Raw genomic sequence first — 16,626 nt, 5'->3', positions numbered from 1 at the left:
ATCTCTATATCCTTTCATTATTGTTTTTATCCAAAATTAGGCATGTGCTTTCCTGACATCTGTATTCTAAGTTGTATGATTCATTATTTTTAAGCTTGGATAACCTGATTTCACATATTTTTCCATGAGTCACAGGAAAGTCTAGTTGTTAGTCTGTTATTGTCTGTACTTTTTACATAGCATGCCTGCATTTCCCATCATTTTTCTGCTTTTTGTTTTTCATCTTTCATCCAGTCACTTGGGTTTAGTCTTTCCCATTTTCAGTGAAAACCAGACAAGAATGGCCATGGATTTCTTAAGACTGGCAAAGTATTTTTTAAAATTATTTATTTAATTCCATGGATTTAAGTAAAACCAGAAAGTCTTCATCGGTTGTTTTGATCTTGGGTCTTGGTCTCATCTATTTGACTCTTAAAAATTGCTTTTCTCTAGGGTTTAACAAATCTTTTGCTTAGGTACATTAGAAACTCAGCTGAGATAGATGATAGATTAGCAAGGCAACAGTGTGTCTTAAACATAGAGAAGGCACGGTGATAGGAATCGCTCCAGAAGGTCACTAGTGTTTGGGAAACTTAACAGGGTATCTGAATTCTCTGAAAAGTTGATATTATCTAATTGTTCTAGTTTGACTTTTTCCCTGGAGAAAATATTCTTTCGGTGCCTGATATGAGCCTGCATGATATATGAACTCAAATAGGTCAGTGTATTCAGAGCAAACCTGTTGTTTAATATTAAACTTGATCTATTCAATTGGTATTTTTGAATGCTTCCTTTTACTTAGGTACCAAAGAGAAAATGATCAATAAGATCCTTTCTTGACTTCAGATCTCCGTTCAGCTACTGCCCCATTTCTCACTTCTTTAATTCTTCTCCTCTTATTCCTTCTTAAATCCACCAACTTTTGCCCATACCACTCTACTTAAACATTTCTGAGGTCAACAGTGCCCATGTTATTTCTAGGTCCAAGGGTCATTTCCCAGTCCGCAATTGGATTGACCTTTCAGCACCATTTGGCCTAGCTGATCACTTCTTTATTGACACACTGCTTTCATTTGGCTTCCAGGATATTCACTCCCCTGGTTTGTGTCCTCGGTTTCCGGGTACTTTTACTCAGTTTTTTTTTTTTTTTTTGCTGTTCCTCATCATCCCATGACCTGTAAATATAAGAACACTCCAGTGTCCATTCCTTGAATTTCTTTTCCTCTCCAGCTAGATTCATTTATTTAATGGTCTTATCTAATCTTGATGTATCTGTATACTATCATCTTCCAAATTTATGTCTCCAGCCCAGGCCCCACCTCTGAAATTCAAGAACCTATATTCAGTTGTCTACAAGGAACTTCCATTGGGTGTCTAACAGACATCATAAATTAACATTTCTAAAATTGAACAATCTTAACCTATCTTCTCCTGCTTCAGTTAATACCAGCTCAGTTGTCCAGGTTGCTCAAGTTGAAAATCTGGACATTGTTCTTGACTTTTGTCATTTTTTTTTTAAAAACATAGTCAACAATCCACCCACAGATTTTCTTGGTTCTGCCTCTGAAATATATTCACCATTTCTGTTGGTGTCACCCAGGTCCTGTCTACGACTCTCTTAATAGCCTCCTGGTGGCTCTCCATCCATCTGCCTTACTCACCTACCATTTAATCTTAACAAGCAACCAGGGTGATCATGTTGAAGTGAAAACCAGATCATGTCATTTTTCTGTTCAAACACCAGGCAGTTCTCACCTTGAGTTATAGTTGATATCTGTTGACTTGTATCTGTGTGTGTGTGTGTGTGTGTGTGTGTAGTGTGTGTGTGTGTGTGTGTCTGAGTGAGTTGGGGAGGTCAGAGATCAGTGTGTCTGGAATACACTAAGACAAAGGAAAGATGGTAGGAGATAAGGTCAGAGAAATCATGAGGAGTCAGATTTGGTAGGTTTATATAACACTGCAAGGGCTTTTGCTTTTACTTTGAGAGAGGAAGGAGCCATTGGAGGTCTCTGGGTGGAGGAAGGACATCATCTGGCTTACTTTTTAACAGGGTCACTCTGGCTGCTGTGTTAAGATGAAGGGAGAAAGGAGCAGAGCAGAGGACCAGTTGGGAGGCTGCTGAGGTCATCCAATCGGGGTGTGACGATGCTCAGAGTGGAGCTGGTGGCAGTTCCTGATATATTTGAAAGTTAGAGTTAGCAGGATTTCTTGTTAGACTGGGTATGTGAAGGACATAGAAGAGGTAAGGTTTGGTTTGGTCTGAGCAACTGGAGCTGCATTAACTAAGATAGGGAGGGCTGTGGAGAGAGCAGGCCGTGATGAGGATTTGCAGAGCTCAGTCTGGGAGGTGTAAATGTGAAACGGCACTTAGGCTACTTGTATTAAATCTTTCCTGTGCAGGTTGTTCCTGCATCCTGAGCCCTTTTTGGCCCACCTCTGCTTGTCCAACTTGTGTTTGGTCTTCTGGGAATAGAGTTGCCTGCCTTGTGCTTGAGGTGACGTAATCTGGGGACATCAAGTTATCCCATACACAGACATGGACACTTCTCTTTTTTAATAAATTATATAAATCCAAGCTCAGCTTTCTCCTATTGTCTCTTTAAGACTTGAGTTTTCCCAAACTTATGTAGGAAGGATGGACTTTGTTCTCAAGGTGATCCGCTTTTTGAAGATAGTGGGATTTCAGCTCTGAAATTTGTTTCAGTCAGTTCCCAAACCACCATCTCATCCACATTTTATCTTTCAAAATATGCTTACATCTTTCCATTGTTGGTATTGTTCCCCATGTATTGTCTATATTTTTATATTCTTAAACTATTATCTTAGTGGGTTGTTTTTTTTTTTTTTGAGGGAGTTGAGATAAATGTACACATTCCATTGAAGTCAGCGAAGATCTCATTTACATACATTTTTAGGAGCTTTCTGTTTAATATTTAGCATATTTTTTCATGTAAATATATGACTAAATACTAATTTTTCCTTCAAGTAAAACAGTAAATACTGAAATGTTATATTTGTCAAAATGTTTAGCGTCAAGATGTCACACTAACTGTGATGGGTTTTTCACTTCTGGCTCATTATCTCCTGTCCTTTTAGAACAGTCCTCAGTTGTGAAATTACAGGAGCTCCTGTAACTTTGTAATACTTAAAACATAAATGTTGAATGAATAAATTTTAGAAGAATCGCCCATTGTTGAAGTCCTTATTCACTCTCAGGTTAATTCTCCAGTGTCACATTAACTGATACTTGAATGCATATCTGCTGAGTGTAAGACGATGTGGAATATATAATGATTTAGAAATAATTCTTGATCTCAAGACACTTAAGTCTATTAATACCAGAAAAAAATTATACCAAATTAAAGAAGTGGAATCATAATAAAGGATGTAAAAGTCAAGTAATTTGGAATTTCAGGGAAGTTAAGAATTTTTGTTGCATGGGAAAATGAGATTTCTTCATGAAAGTGGTGGCCTTTGAGATACGTCTTAAAGAATTGCTAATGTTCAGTATGAGAAATGGGAATGAAGTCATTATTAATAGTATGTGGGGAAATGAAGAAACAAGAAAATATACTAGTTGATCCATGTTGGTTTAGCTGGATTAGAGTGAATCAAAGAGAAACAATGGAATATAAAACTGGAAAGGGTTTGGAACAAATGTGGTTGGTCATAGACTGTAGGAAAGAAAGAATACGTGGATTTTCCTATGAAAGTGTTAGTTGCTCAGTTGTGTCCTACTCTTTGCAACATGTACTGTAGCCCACCAGGCTCCACGGTCCATGGAATTCTCTAGGCAAGAATACTAGGGTTGCCGTCCCCTTCTCCAGGGGATCTTCCCCACCCAGGGACTGAACCCAGGTCTCATGCACTGCAGGCAGATTCTTTATCACCTGAGCCACCAGGGAAGCCTATAAAATGTATTTTCCTATAAAAGGACACGAAAGGTTAATCAATAGGAAACTGCTATGATCAGATATTTTCTTTGGTAATATGATTTGAAAGAACTTGAAAGTTGATTGAATTCTAGCAGGAAGAGAAATACCTGGCAGTACTCTGAGATTTGAACCTCTTTTCTGGTAGGATGTGGGTTCTATGTCCAGATCTATGGGAATTAGAAAAAGATGATTTGGAAAATAAGATAATAGTAATTTTGGATGTGTTACAATTTAGAGTGAATTTCAGGTGAAAATTATCTAGCAGGCATAGAAAATGTGAAGCTAGCACTTTGGAAAAGAGATTTAAAAATAAAGATGTGATAATAATGATTAAAGAACAGCATATTCTGTGATCATTTTCTCTGGTTTAAGATATTTGTTACATTAAAAATTTAATGCTTACTATAATAACATGCATTTTAGAATTATTTTTATTTTTTATTGCAAACCTCTTGATTTAAAAAGAAACCCCTTGTGGCTTTCAAATTTCTTTTCCTGTTGGATAAATTCTTGTGCAGTGACATCATTTTTACATTTTGTTCTCAAATGTAAGATGATTATGTAATATCTGTTTATATTTTTGTCGGACAGTTATAAAATCATTAGTCATTTGAGCACATTAGAAACCCAATATCATTTTGAACAAATAATTTGAAGAAAAGATTTGTTTTTCTCTAGGATATCAAAGCACACTTTCCTCCAGGGCTGTTGTTGCAAATTCTGTCACTTTATCTGCTACTGCTAAGTCACTTCGGTCGTGGCCGACTCCGTGTGACCCCATAGACGGCAGCCCACCAGGCTCCCCCGTCCCTGGGATTCTCCAGGCAAGAACACTAGAGTGGGTTGCCATTTCCTTCTCCAATGCATGAAAGTGAAAAGTGAAAGTGAAGTCGCTCAGGCATGTCTGACTCAGCGTCCCCATGGACTGCAGCCCACCAGGCTCCTCCGTCCATGGGATTTTCCAGGCAAGAGTACTGGAGTCGGGTGCAGTTGCCTTCTCCTTGTCACTTTATCTACTTCTCCTTAAACTAGGTGATGACTATTCTGCTACTTACATTAAGGTCAACATCAGCCATACTCCATTCTTTTCCCCTAGGAAACTTAAGTGAGACTAAAGTAAGACTCAGCAATGCTTTGATGTTTATATTTAAAATTAAACTTTTAAAATATTTAAAATCATAAATATTAAAAAGCATAATTTTTAAATAAATGTGTATGAAATGAGTTATTTTCTCTGTCTTCAATTTACCTCCCAGGAGTTAATATTTTTTAAATATATATTCTCATCAGTGTATTTCTGTGTATTGAGGAAGAATACTAATATCTGTTTTTATTTTAATAATGTGAACTTTATTACATGTATTTTCCTTCAATGTTTTTAATCAAAAATTTGTCATTACCATATTTCTTTATAATGTTCTAAGAGAAGACAACCATAGATACGAATATTATTTATTCCCTTTCAGAAGTTTTCTAAGCAACTTTAAAAAGACAGTGAAACAACATTAAAGAATCTCTACACTGCTTTAGACAACATCAATGAATCCGAACATTATTTGTGGAAAGCTACTAACATGTGATTCTAAGATTTTCAGTCATTGTTTCAAAACACACATGCAGAAGTCATTCTGTGTGCTATTCTGTTCTGGCCTCCTTCAAATTTGGGGTGATGTGGTTGGGAAAAGACTCTGTTAAAATCTATCTTCTTAATTCCTAGCAAGTTTGAGGAAGTATCAGTGATTTATAACGGCATTATTCCCAAGAGTTTGGGAGAAACAATATTGAGTTTCCTCTACTCACAACTAGATCAGCTTTTAAAGCTGTCCTGATGCATTTGGCCAGCATTTAGAAGAGGGAGGTTTAAAGACTACTACAAGACATGAGGGAATGTTAAAATCATATGTAGTTATCATTCATAGGATCTGCACTGAAAGAATAGAACAGAGATGTGAATATTTGGCAAAATGCACATTTCATTTAGAATACATTGTAAGGTTAAATCAAGCCAGATGCACACTCAGACATACAAAGACTAACTTTGTTGCTCCCTGTTCTGTCTTCTTGGCTTAGGTCTTCTTTTCATAACCTGAGATTTAATTCACAGTAAGGGAAACATCAAGAGACATGTGGACAATCAGCTTAGTAGCCTAGAACTTTGCTGAGAGCCTTTCTTTCTGGCGGCTGCAGCTTTTACTCCATAGAAGCTCTGGCCGGCATTAAGTAGTGTGAAGCCAGAGTGGTGGGTGGTCTTTACAGATCACATAATTTTGTTTGGAGATTTACTAATGACAAAACTAATTGGAGTTATTAAAAATTAAAATGTAATTTAAATAATTTAATATTAGACCCAAAATTATAAGTAGAATAATATAATTTTAATAGTATCAATAATATTTAAATAGTATAATTTTTGTAATATTTTGATGTGTTTCAATATTTTAAACTACTATTCATAGTAATAATCCTATTAGAAGCACTGACTATCAAATTGTGGTTTGGAAATTCCAAGTTAACAATAGATCTCAACCCTGAACATGTGCTTTTTAGTTTACAATTTGTCATGAACAGATGATGAATACCTAACTATTTATTTAGTGTTTTCATTGACTTCCAGTCTATGATTCTTCTTTGATGAGTTTTTACATATCTCCATGGTGTCTTCACCTTCCTTTATCTCTTTTCCTTAGAGCATCCTTATGTGACCTATATTAATTGGTCAACACGGTGAGCTCGAGGATCTTCAACTTGCTTCATGTAACCCATTCTGTATTACAGGGCCCTCAGAGCCACTGCCATTTTCTTTTGTCTGTGCTTTAACTTCAGCCCATATTTTTCTTTAATTGATATTGTTGTACATTGATTCTAAGGGCTTCTCCAGTAGCTCAGCTGTGAAGAATTCACCTGCAATGCAGGAGAAGTGCAGGAGACCAGGGTTCACTCCCTGGGTTGGGAACATGCCCTGGAGAAGGAAATGGCAACCCACTCCAGTATTCTTGCCTGGGAATCCCATGGATAGAGGAGCTTGGCAGACTACAGTCCGTGGGGGTCACAAAGAGTTGGGCAGGACTTATTGACTAAACAACAACACATTGATTCTACTCATCTTCAACAAATCCTTTTTTCTCCTCTACTCCATTTGATTTCTCATGCAGTCCTTACCCATTTTCCATATCTTTGCTTTAGTGGAGACAGTGGCCTGCCACAGTTAAGAAGTGTATAGACAGACCTGGATCCAAACTCTGTCTTGGATCTACTCTACTCAGTTTTCTTAACTATACAAGACAACTCACCAGGGTTATCATGAGCTTTTAGAAATGAACTTGGCAGTGCCTTTGGCCCATGGTACTCAATGAACACTGTGCAGTCACATGCACATGATCCCTTACCCATAACTCTTACGTTAGATGTATTTTCAGAATTCAGAATTTCTAGGCTTTTTAAAAAATAAAAAGTATACATATTTAATATATTACATAAGATCTTTAACAGGATATGAGGCAGCATTCTTAAACAAATGAGTATTTCATTAGGAAAGTACTTCTGTATAAAAGTTCATTAACCTCACATCATTACCTTCCCATCAATTCAGTTGGATAGTACCACCAAATGGGCCATTTAAAAAAACTCATTTTTGAGAAATTTTGAATTTTAGAATTGTGGAGGGAGGTTTGGATTCTTAAAAGGAGATTCTGCATTTTCTTATTGTGAACTGAAAATTATTCTCCCATTTCTGCTATGTGGCTATTTTCTATATTTCCCAAACGTGGGACCACAGATACTTTTTCTTACCTCCAGTACCACAGTTCACTCCCTTTTCCAGGTACGCTTACATTTTATGCTAGATTTGTTTTGAGAATTAAGGGAGAGAATGAAATAAAACTCTTTCAGTAGGAGTTCCTTCAATGGACATAATGAAATCAGGTCATGCTGATAATTTTTTTTTTCATTTCACTGGAATTTATTAGAATGTGAAGTGTATAATAATATCTGTAAAGAAAAAGACACTAAAATCATTAGTCTCCATTTCTTCCTTTGTGGTTAAAAGCTATGTCCTCATAAATATTTCCACTCAGAGGATACTTAAGCAAGATTTGTGATTAGATACCCTAGCAGTGTTAGGCTATGTGTATTGTTTGTTTTATATAAATATGTATGGATTTTTAGAGAAATGGATATGGTCTTATTGACTGCTTGGCATTGCTTTATTTTTCCCCCACTAATGAGGATCTGTATAGATTTTTAGTCCATTCCTTTCTATTTTCTATTGATTTTGGAGATATGCTATGAGAAGAAAAGTAGTAATTGAATCACAGTCTGGTAATACATAATTATTATTCAGAATTGATTCCAGTATTTATTTATTTTTTAGTGTCCTACTGAAACCAAAGCAACATTTGGGGTCCACCTTAAGATAGTAGGAGACTGGACAGGTATGTAGAACATAGAGTTTTAAAATATATGCTTTGAAAATAGTAGGTCATACAATAATTTTAATGTTTAACTAATGGAATGACCAACATGTTTAGAAATGTATGATGTTCTCAAGCTGCTGTTTTGTTTTCCTTCTTCGCTTGTACATTTTTGATATTCAAGTGTTATCTTTTTTCCTTGTAAGATGTATTTTTGGAGTTGGGATACCTTGGATATCGGTAATCGTTAATAGTGTGTTGTTCACGTGATTGTAAATCATAGATTTCTACCTGCTTGTCAGATGTACTGGCAACAGTGAGAACATTGAAATGTATGTTTTAGTGAGTGTGATTTTAAAATTAGTGTATTTACTTTCAAAATATTCAACACCTAGGATTCAGTTCAGTTCAGTTGCTCAGTTGTATCCGACTCTGCGACCCCATGGACTGCAGGACGCCGTCCATCACCAACTCCTGGAGTTTACTCAAACTCATGTCCATTGAGTTGTTGATACCACCCAACCATCTCATCCTCTGTTGTCCCCTTCTCCCACCTTCAATCTTTCCTAGCATCAGGGTCCATCACCAACTCCTGGAGTTTACTCAAACTCATGTCCATTGAGTTGTTGATACCACCCAACCATCTCATCCTCTGTTGTCCCCTTCTCCCACCTTCAATCTTTCCCAGCATCAGGGTCTTTTCCAATGAGTCAGTTCTTCGCATCAGGTGGCCAAAGTATTGGAGTTTCAGCTTCAACATCAGCCTTCCAGTGAACACTCAGGACTGATTTCCTTTAGGATGGACTGGTTGGATTTTCTTGCAGTCCAAGGGACTCTCAGGAGTCTTCTCCAACACCACAGTTCAAAAGCATCAATTCTTTGGCACTCAGCTTTCTTTATGGTCCAACTCTCATATCCACACGACTACTGGAAAAACCATAGCTTTGACTAGACAGACCTTTGTTGGCAAAATAATGTCTTTGCTTTTTAATATGCTGTCTAGGTTGGTCATAACTTTTCTTCCAAGGAGCAAGCATCTTTTAATTTGCAATCACACAAATCTAGTTCCTGCATGACTTTTTGCATGATATTGTCTGTATATATATATATAACAAATCTACAACATCTTTGGAAAGATGGTCATTTATAATAGCCAATCTGTTGGTGATATTTTGCTCTTTTATTGATTTTTTTTTATTATTATCTGAAAGGTACATTGTATTAAGAGCTGTGAGTAAATAAAAGAAATATTACACCTTCTTATATTCCCTCAGCCCAACAGAGTGACTGACAAGTGAGTGATCAGTAAATGTTAACTTGTTGGCTGATTGTTTCTTTTGGTTTCCCAAAGGAAAGAATGCAAATGTAAATAAAGAGCAATTTTTTAACTGAGTCCTGAACTAGGAGTTGGTTTGTGAAAACCATAGGGAATCATAAAAAGGCAGAGTCAGTGTGATCTAGGGCCATACGAGAAGCTTCACAGAGAAGACAGAGTGTAAGCCCAACTTGAGAATCAGGCAGGTGAAGAAAGAAGGTGACCCACAGCACTGTCAAAAATCAGGCAAGGTAAATTTGCCCTTATTCAAGAAAGGTAAGTTTCTTAAATAAGGCTATCAGAAGTAAAGATAATGTTTTGGGGAGTAGTATGGTAAAAGCATTGAGTTAACCTGGTGCAGGTCTTGAATGCCTTGACAAGGTGTTAGGACAGCCTGGAGATGTTAGGGAACATTTGAAGGATCGGAAGCATCATAATGAAAGTGGTGCTGATAACTTGCTAGTGGACAGGGTTAGGATCAAGGGAAGACTGACTGGTCCTGGAAGGCAGAGGAGAAGGAATCAGTGCAGGAGTGAGGCTGGAAACTGAGGATGTATTTGCAAGTGCCATTTAAGAAGTTAGCATTAGAAAGGGAGGCTATTTATTGTAAAAATCAGGAAAGGCCAAGACGTTTTGTAACAGAGAAGGGATATTTTAGAAAAATATGTTTAAAAAGTTTGTGTGATACACTTAAAAATAATAGTGTGTATAAAATTCTTTGTCTATAGAAAGAGCAGTCAACTTGGAATTGGAGATAAGAAGAAAATGGGGGAAATATGCAGCATAGGATTTAATGGGCAAACGACAAAACTAATCCAAAGATATTTGAGCAGTGATGACCTATTTGGAATCAGTGAAAAAAATCAGGCTTCGGTTCATATTATTTATTTGATAGCTTTCGAAAGAGATTATGGTAGTTCATTGTGAGAAGGATACTAATGATGAATAGAAATAGTAATTCCCATAATCCCAGAACTAGTTGATATAAGTACAGAGTTTTTTTTGCATTGTTTGACAAAAAAATGAGTGAAGTTCTTCTCTGGTAAGAATCCCAATATAGTAAGAATTAACTTTAGCAATGAATGATAATTGATAGAGTTCTATATCTGAAGGGAAACAAGTGCAATGAAGTCATGATTTAATTCATCAGGGTAAGGAGAGTTTATCATGGCTTATTACTAGCTATTGTTACCGAGTTTGTTCATAAAGTTATTTTCTATTGTCATTATCTCATCATTTATTTTAAAGTTTTCTATTAGGAGTTCTTAATAGTTTTAATTTTATCCTCTTTTTAATGTACAGTGCCATGGAGGGGGAAACAAGCCCATTCTCTTCAGAGAGTTCAGTTCCAGTTAGATGCTTTTCAATTAACAGGCTTTATTGGTTGTTGACTTTAAATATTTGTTGATTTGGGGGAAAATGTCAGGCATTCATGCAGAGAACCACGAGATAATTCTGCCACTGCCACTTTAGTTCAGAAAATGTTTTGGCTGTCTTATATAAATAATTATGGAAGGAAAAATGGGAATAGCATTGCTGAAATCAAAGATTATTGATTTTTATTCTAAAAGAATTGATATTATGTATTACTCCATATTAAAAGCAGTAGGTATAGAAAATATACCAAAGAGATGCTTAAGAAGTTGAATAACAGAGGTTTACTTTTTAAACTGACTGAGAAATGTTTTACTGTGACTAGTTCTTCCCTGAAATATGTTCTGCCTGCTGAGCCACAAGGGAAGCCCAAGAATACTGGAGTGGGTATCCTGTCCCTTCTCCAGCAGATATTCCTGATCCAGGAATAGAACCAGGGTCTCCTGCATTGCAGATAGATTCTTTACCAACTGAACTACCAGGAAAGCCCGATATGTTCTGCCTAGGCAGTTCTAAAGAACAGATTTAGTACCACCTCATGGGTCTAATCTAAGTCTAATCCACCACACCCAGCTGTAAGAGTACCCAAGAAGTAAATAAAACAGCTATATAGCACAGGACAAGGAGGCAACCACCTTTTGGGGCTTCCCCAGTGGCTCAGTGGTAAGGAATCTGCTTGCAGTGGAGGAGACACAGAGAGGCAGGTTCAATCCCTGGGTTGGAAAGATCCTGTGGAGGATGGCATGGCAACCCACTCCAGTATTCTTGCTTGGAGAATCCCATGGACAGAGGAGCCTGGTGGGCTACAGTCCATGGAGTCCCAAAGAATCAGACAGGACTGAAGTGACTAAGCATTCACGCTAGTTGCATCTCCTAAGTATGTGAAAGACTCATTAAGTTTAGAAGACTCTTCAAACCTCTTTAATTCTGCAATTCAGGTTTTTCCTTGAAATGATGATGATAGAGGGGTGGAGTGAATTATCTGAGGAGATTTCTCTTTGAAATGAATTAATACCTATTGCTTTTCTCGAATCAGTCCTGCTTCCCAATTTCAAATGTATGGTTACATTTTGATTGCCAATTGGCCTGATTATCATTCTCATAGTCCCAAATATTTTTTTTACTTTCTTCGTTAGGTATCATTACTACTGGATAATGTCTCACCATTGGTTATTTTAATGGTTTAAGTAGCAGGTTACTCTAGAGAGATGTGGCTTTTACTATAAAACATCATATACCTAATATCCACATGTAATTAATCTGAAAATCTTGTCATTTTCCACTCAGTAACTAATGGATTCATGATAATTGGATGGACATCCAACAAAAGGCCAGTTGTGTGTATCACATAATGGTTTTTCCTTGAATCTTGGTTATCAGTTCCCATCCTGTCTATTTGTAAATCTTGCTGCGACCTAAAGATATGATTAACTTGAGAATTGAAAGTGGGAAAACAGGGCCAAGTACTATTTTGGATTTGCCTTGTCGCATAACACATGGACACTTACACTACCGTGATCTTAGGTAGTGGTCTCGTTAGAGACTGGTCCAAGAAAGAGGGGATAACTGTCTGTCTCTGTTTTCTTCTACTCATATTAGCCAGGCATGTTTTATACTTCTTCATCTAGATGATTGCTTTTGAAAAGATTAAAACAGAATATGTATAATATATTCTAAGTATTTTTTTTCCATTTAGGGGAGCCTCTTGTCAGATTATGACTACTCTAAGTTATAATAATGTTATTATTTTATAATGACATGTTCTGGAAAAATTATGACATCTACCCTACCCTAAATATATCTGTGAATAGCTTTGGTTGTTGCAAAATGCAAAACAATAAAAGTACTCTTGTTGAAGGACATGCCAAAAGAAGTGATCTATAGTGACAAGAAATATACTTTTGTTGTTTCTATGACTAGCAAATTATAATGGTTAGTCATTTATGGAAGACAGCATTTAATTATTTGTAAGTTTTGGCTAATAAATATTTATTAAACATTTGGTTTATGCCAGATGCAGCACTAGGTTCTATAGATACAACATTGCCCAAAATAGCCAAGGTCCCTGCTGTCATAGAGACTGTGTTCTAGTCAATAAAGGCCTCCCAGAAACAAAAAAGCAAATCAATGTGTAGTGTGTTAGGTAGTGATAAGTGCTATGAGAAAAGTAAAGGTAAGGGAGTAAGGAGTAAGAATGGTGAAGGGTGGTATTGCTGTTTTAGATAGGGGTAGAGCTATTTTAGATACGGACTTTCTGAATAGACAGATAAGTAGATAAGGGAATACATCAGGTGGATTTCAGGGAAAAGTACATTTAGACAAAGGGAACAGTAAGTGCAAAGTCCCTGAGGTGGGGGTAACTTTGGATATCCAGGGAAGGCAAGGATCCCAGTGGGGCTGGAATACAGTCAGTGAATGATGGCGGTGAGAAATGAGATCAGAGAGGAGAGTGGGGGGTGGTCAGACTCTGTGGGCTGCGGAAGGACTTGGATTTTAATCTGATTGAATTAAAAGCATGATTTTGAAGTCTACATCTGAATGATTATTTTGTTCTAGTCACATTACCTAGTGTTTGGCAAGCCAAAAAATTTTTTGTTTTCAAAAAAAAAAAGACTTGAGTTTAGGGAGGAAAAAGCAAATGGTGATACCTCTGAGCATAGAAAACAGCTTGAAAAAAGAGAAAACAGGTCAAACTTTTTTGATGGAGGAGGAGGTGTAACATCATTTTGAGATGCCTCAGTGGAGATTCTGTCTCCTGCCACATGGCCCTGGTTTATGGGCTCCAGTAGCCTCACCTGCCCACTGTGTTTCCCGCCAGCTCGTATATGGATGGTAGTAGAGAAGGCAATGGCACCCCGCTCCAGTACTCTTGCCTGGAAAATCCCATGGACGGAGGAGCCTGGTGCACTGCAGACCATGGGGTCGTGAAGAGTCGGACACGACTGAGCGACTTCACTTTCACTTTTCACTTTTCACTTTTGTGCATTGGAGAAGGAAATGGCAACCCACTCCAGTGTTCTTGCCTGGAGAATCCCAGGGATGGGAGAGCCTGGTGAGCTGCCGACTCTGGGGTCGCGCAGAGTCGGACACGACTGAAACAACTTAGTAGCAGCAGCAGCTTCCTGTTACCCTTTGTATTTTTCCCCTAACTTTAATATGGCTTCCCAGTTCTTATTCATCTGAGTCACTAGTTCCGTCTCTCAGATTCCTTCCACTTAAATGATACAGAACCCTTTCTGGATTGGGCTGGACCCGCACTATCACAGAAGGTCAGCAGATCCTCTCTGAACAGGGCACTGAATCACTGAGAGGAGTGATACACGGGAGAGAGAAGAGGGACTGAAAACGTCCTTAGGCAGTCAAACGTTCGTGTCCAAGGACCAGTAAGAAGTGCAGTGTTGCTGGAACTAAGTGGAAATGTTTTAGGGAATAAAGTCTAAGAAATGCCCATAGACTGGATATGATAGGCATTTGTAGGATTCAGTTTTTATTATAAATGTTATGGAGACTCATTTGACCATTTTGATTAGGGTATGACTCATATTTTAAAGTGGTGAAAAAGAATATGATGGGGTGGGCAAGAGTGGAAGTCAGGAGATAAGACAGAAACTCTTGCTGACGTCTAGACAAATGAAGTGCTAGTTACGCACAGGGTGACAGAGACTGGAGCTTGAGAAGTGGATGGATCTTGAAGGTGTATCTTTCAAGTTTTGTGGATCCTTTGGAGGTGGGTTATAAAAAAAGCTATGAAATGTATATAACGCCAAGGTTTTCAGTTTCCTTAAGTTAAGTGGACTGTGTTGCTGCTTATTAAGATAAAGAACACTGTGGCATATTAGGAGGATAAGAGTGGACATTGAAAGTTCAGTTCCATACATTTTAAATTTGAGAGCTCTAAGCTAGAGATCTAAACTTGGGAACCATTAGTACCTTCATGGATTTAAATCCTTGACGCTGGTCAGGATCACCTAGGGCAGTAATTCTCAATTATGTACAATCCAGCATCATGTTTTATAACATTTTATATTCCACTTTTCATTCTTAAAATTAAATGCACAGATATTATATACACAAATGATTTATAAAAAAATCAATAAAATGTTCTAACCTTAGTTAGAGCTGTGTAAGTAATTTATATTCAGTATTTAAATTTTTAGGCATGACTGCACTGGAAGTCAAAATGAAATAGGTGACTTATAGCCACATACAAAATGAGTATGAATAAGACAGTTCCAAATGCAGGTTCCCAATGCCAAATACTGTCGAGGCCCAGTTTCTTTATGTGGTATGCTTTCAAAATGGTAAACATCTTTTGGTCAAGTTCTAAGCACAATAGAGTACAATATTACCTTAGTTTTTAGTGTGGTTACAATGCTAGAAATTGCAGTGTATGTTTAAATCATGTAAAATCTTTGCATTTTTTATAATTATAAATGAGTTTTTCATTTACATGAAAGTCCAGAAAGTCATTTGAAAAGCATATGGGAGTGTGACCATTTCTTGTTGCACAGTATTCTCCACAAATTGCGGGAGTTTGCAGTTTCTGACCTCTACTCTGTAAATGTCACTAATATATAACTGTGAAAGCCAAGTTGTCTCCATGAGCTCTCAAAACTGCCCGTAAGAGGTGGTATTCTTGATCAGGAGCAACTAGTTTAAGAAATGTGTATAGATGGAGAAGAAATCTAACTAAGCCCTGAGACATATCAACATATTGAGCTCAGCAAAGGTGATTAAGAAAGAGTGATCACTGAAGAAAAAGAGGAACCTGGGGCAAGTCTGAGTCCTGGATACCACAGGACAGTGTTTGCAAAAAGAACCAGTTGGGACAAATGCTGCTGAAGAGTAGAGTAAAATGAGGGCTGATCTAATGCCCTTAGGAATCGTGATTTAATGGAGTGCTGGAAAGAGAAGATAATAATAGAAAGAAAAATTGGAGATAAGTAGAGACAAATCTGGTGTGTTGGAGTCAGCTCGTATGAGCTCATTGGGTTATTGCCTGCTTCTTTTCCAATTCTGCATTCAGTGAAGTCAAGTTTCATAGCTTTAAGTCATCCACAATGTAACTATTCACTCCATAGAAATCAACAAACCCCATAAAGTAGGGGTTAGAAAAAAATTTAAGACCTGACTATTAAATATTTGTTAGCATATCACTGGACAAATTCTAAGGAGTTTGGATGCAAAAATGAAGTAAAGAAATAGGGCAATAGTTGAATGGGGGGAAGACATAGGGAGAAGGCAGATATAAGTTTAGAGTGAGTATAAAATAAATGTATGCATTTTTATCTGTTTATGTATATGCATGCTAAGTCACTTCAGTCGTGTCCAACTCTTTGTGACCTATGGATTGTAGACCACCAGTCTCCTCTGTTCATGGGAATTTCCAGGCAAGAATACTGCAATGGGTTGCCATTCCTTCTCCAAGGGATCTTCCTGACCCAGGAATCGAACCCACATCTCTTATGTCTCCTGCATTGAAAGGCAGTTTCTTTTACAATAGCACCACCCGGGAAGCCCAATTTATATATATATATATATATATATATATATACACACACACACACACATATATATAATATGTACATATATTGAATGTGAACAATTGTATTTA

The 16,626-nt window shown here is 37.2% G+C and overlaps 1 protein-coding gene across 12 annotated transcripts in view; it reads left to right on the top strand.

Moving 5' to 3' along the window:
• NOX4 (NADPH oxidase 4) overlaps positions 1–16,626 on the top strand; it is a 183,390-nt gene that overhangs the window by 92,445 nt on the left and 74,319 nt on the right. For 9 of the 12 annotated variants that reach the window (XR_015157411.1, XM_086383221.1, XM_086383220.1 and 6 more), the window contains one exon: positions 8,284–8,344. The exons of the other annotated variants lie outside the window; for them this stretch is intronic. Coding sequence is in view for 8 of the 9 variants with exons in the window: in XM_086383221.1 (XP_086239347.1) it covers positions 8,284–8,344 (61 nt within the window). In the remaining variant the exon portion in view is untranslated. Of the gene's footprint in view, positions 1–8,283; positions 8,345–16,626 lie in introns of those variants that run through there. 12 annotated transcript variants of the gene reach the window in all.

The sequence above is a fragment of the Bos grunniens genome, chromosome 29 (assembly GCF_055505025.1).
Source record: "Bos grunniens cultivar Pamir isolate PY7600 chromosome 29, Bosgru_T2T1.0, whole genome shotgun sequence".
In the NCBI taxonomy this organism is placed as follows: Eukaryota; Metazoa; Chordata; class Mammalia; order Artiodactyla; family Bovidae; genus Bos; species Bos grunniens.
The sequence above is the reverse complement of the archived record's forward strand: the minus strand, read 5'-3'. Positions and strand labels throughout refer to the sequence as shown.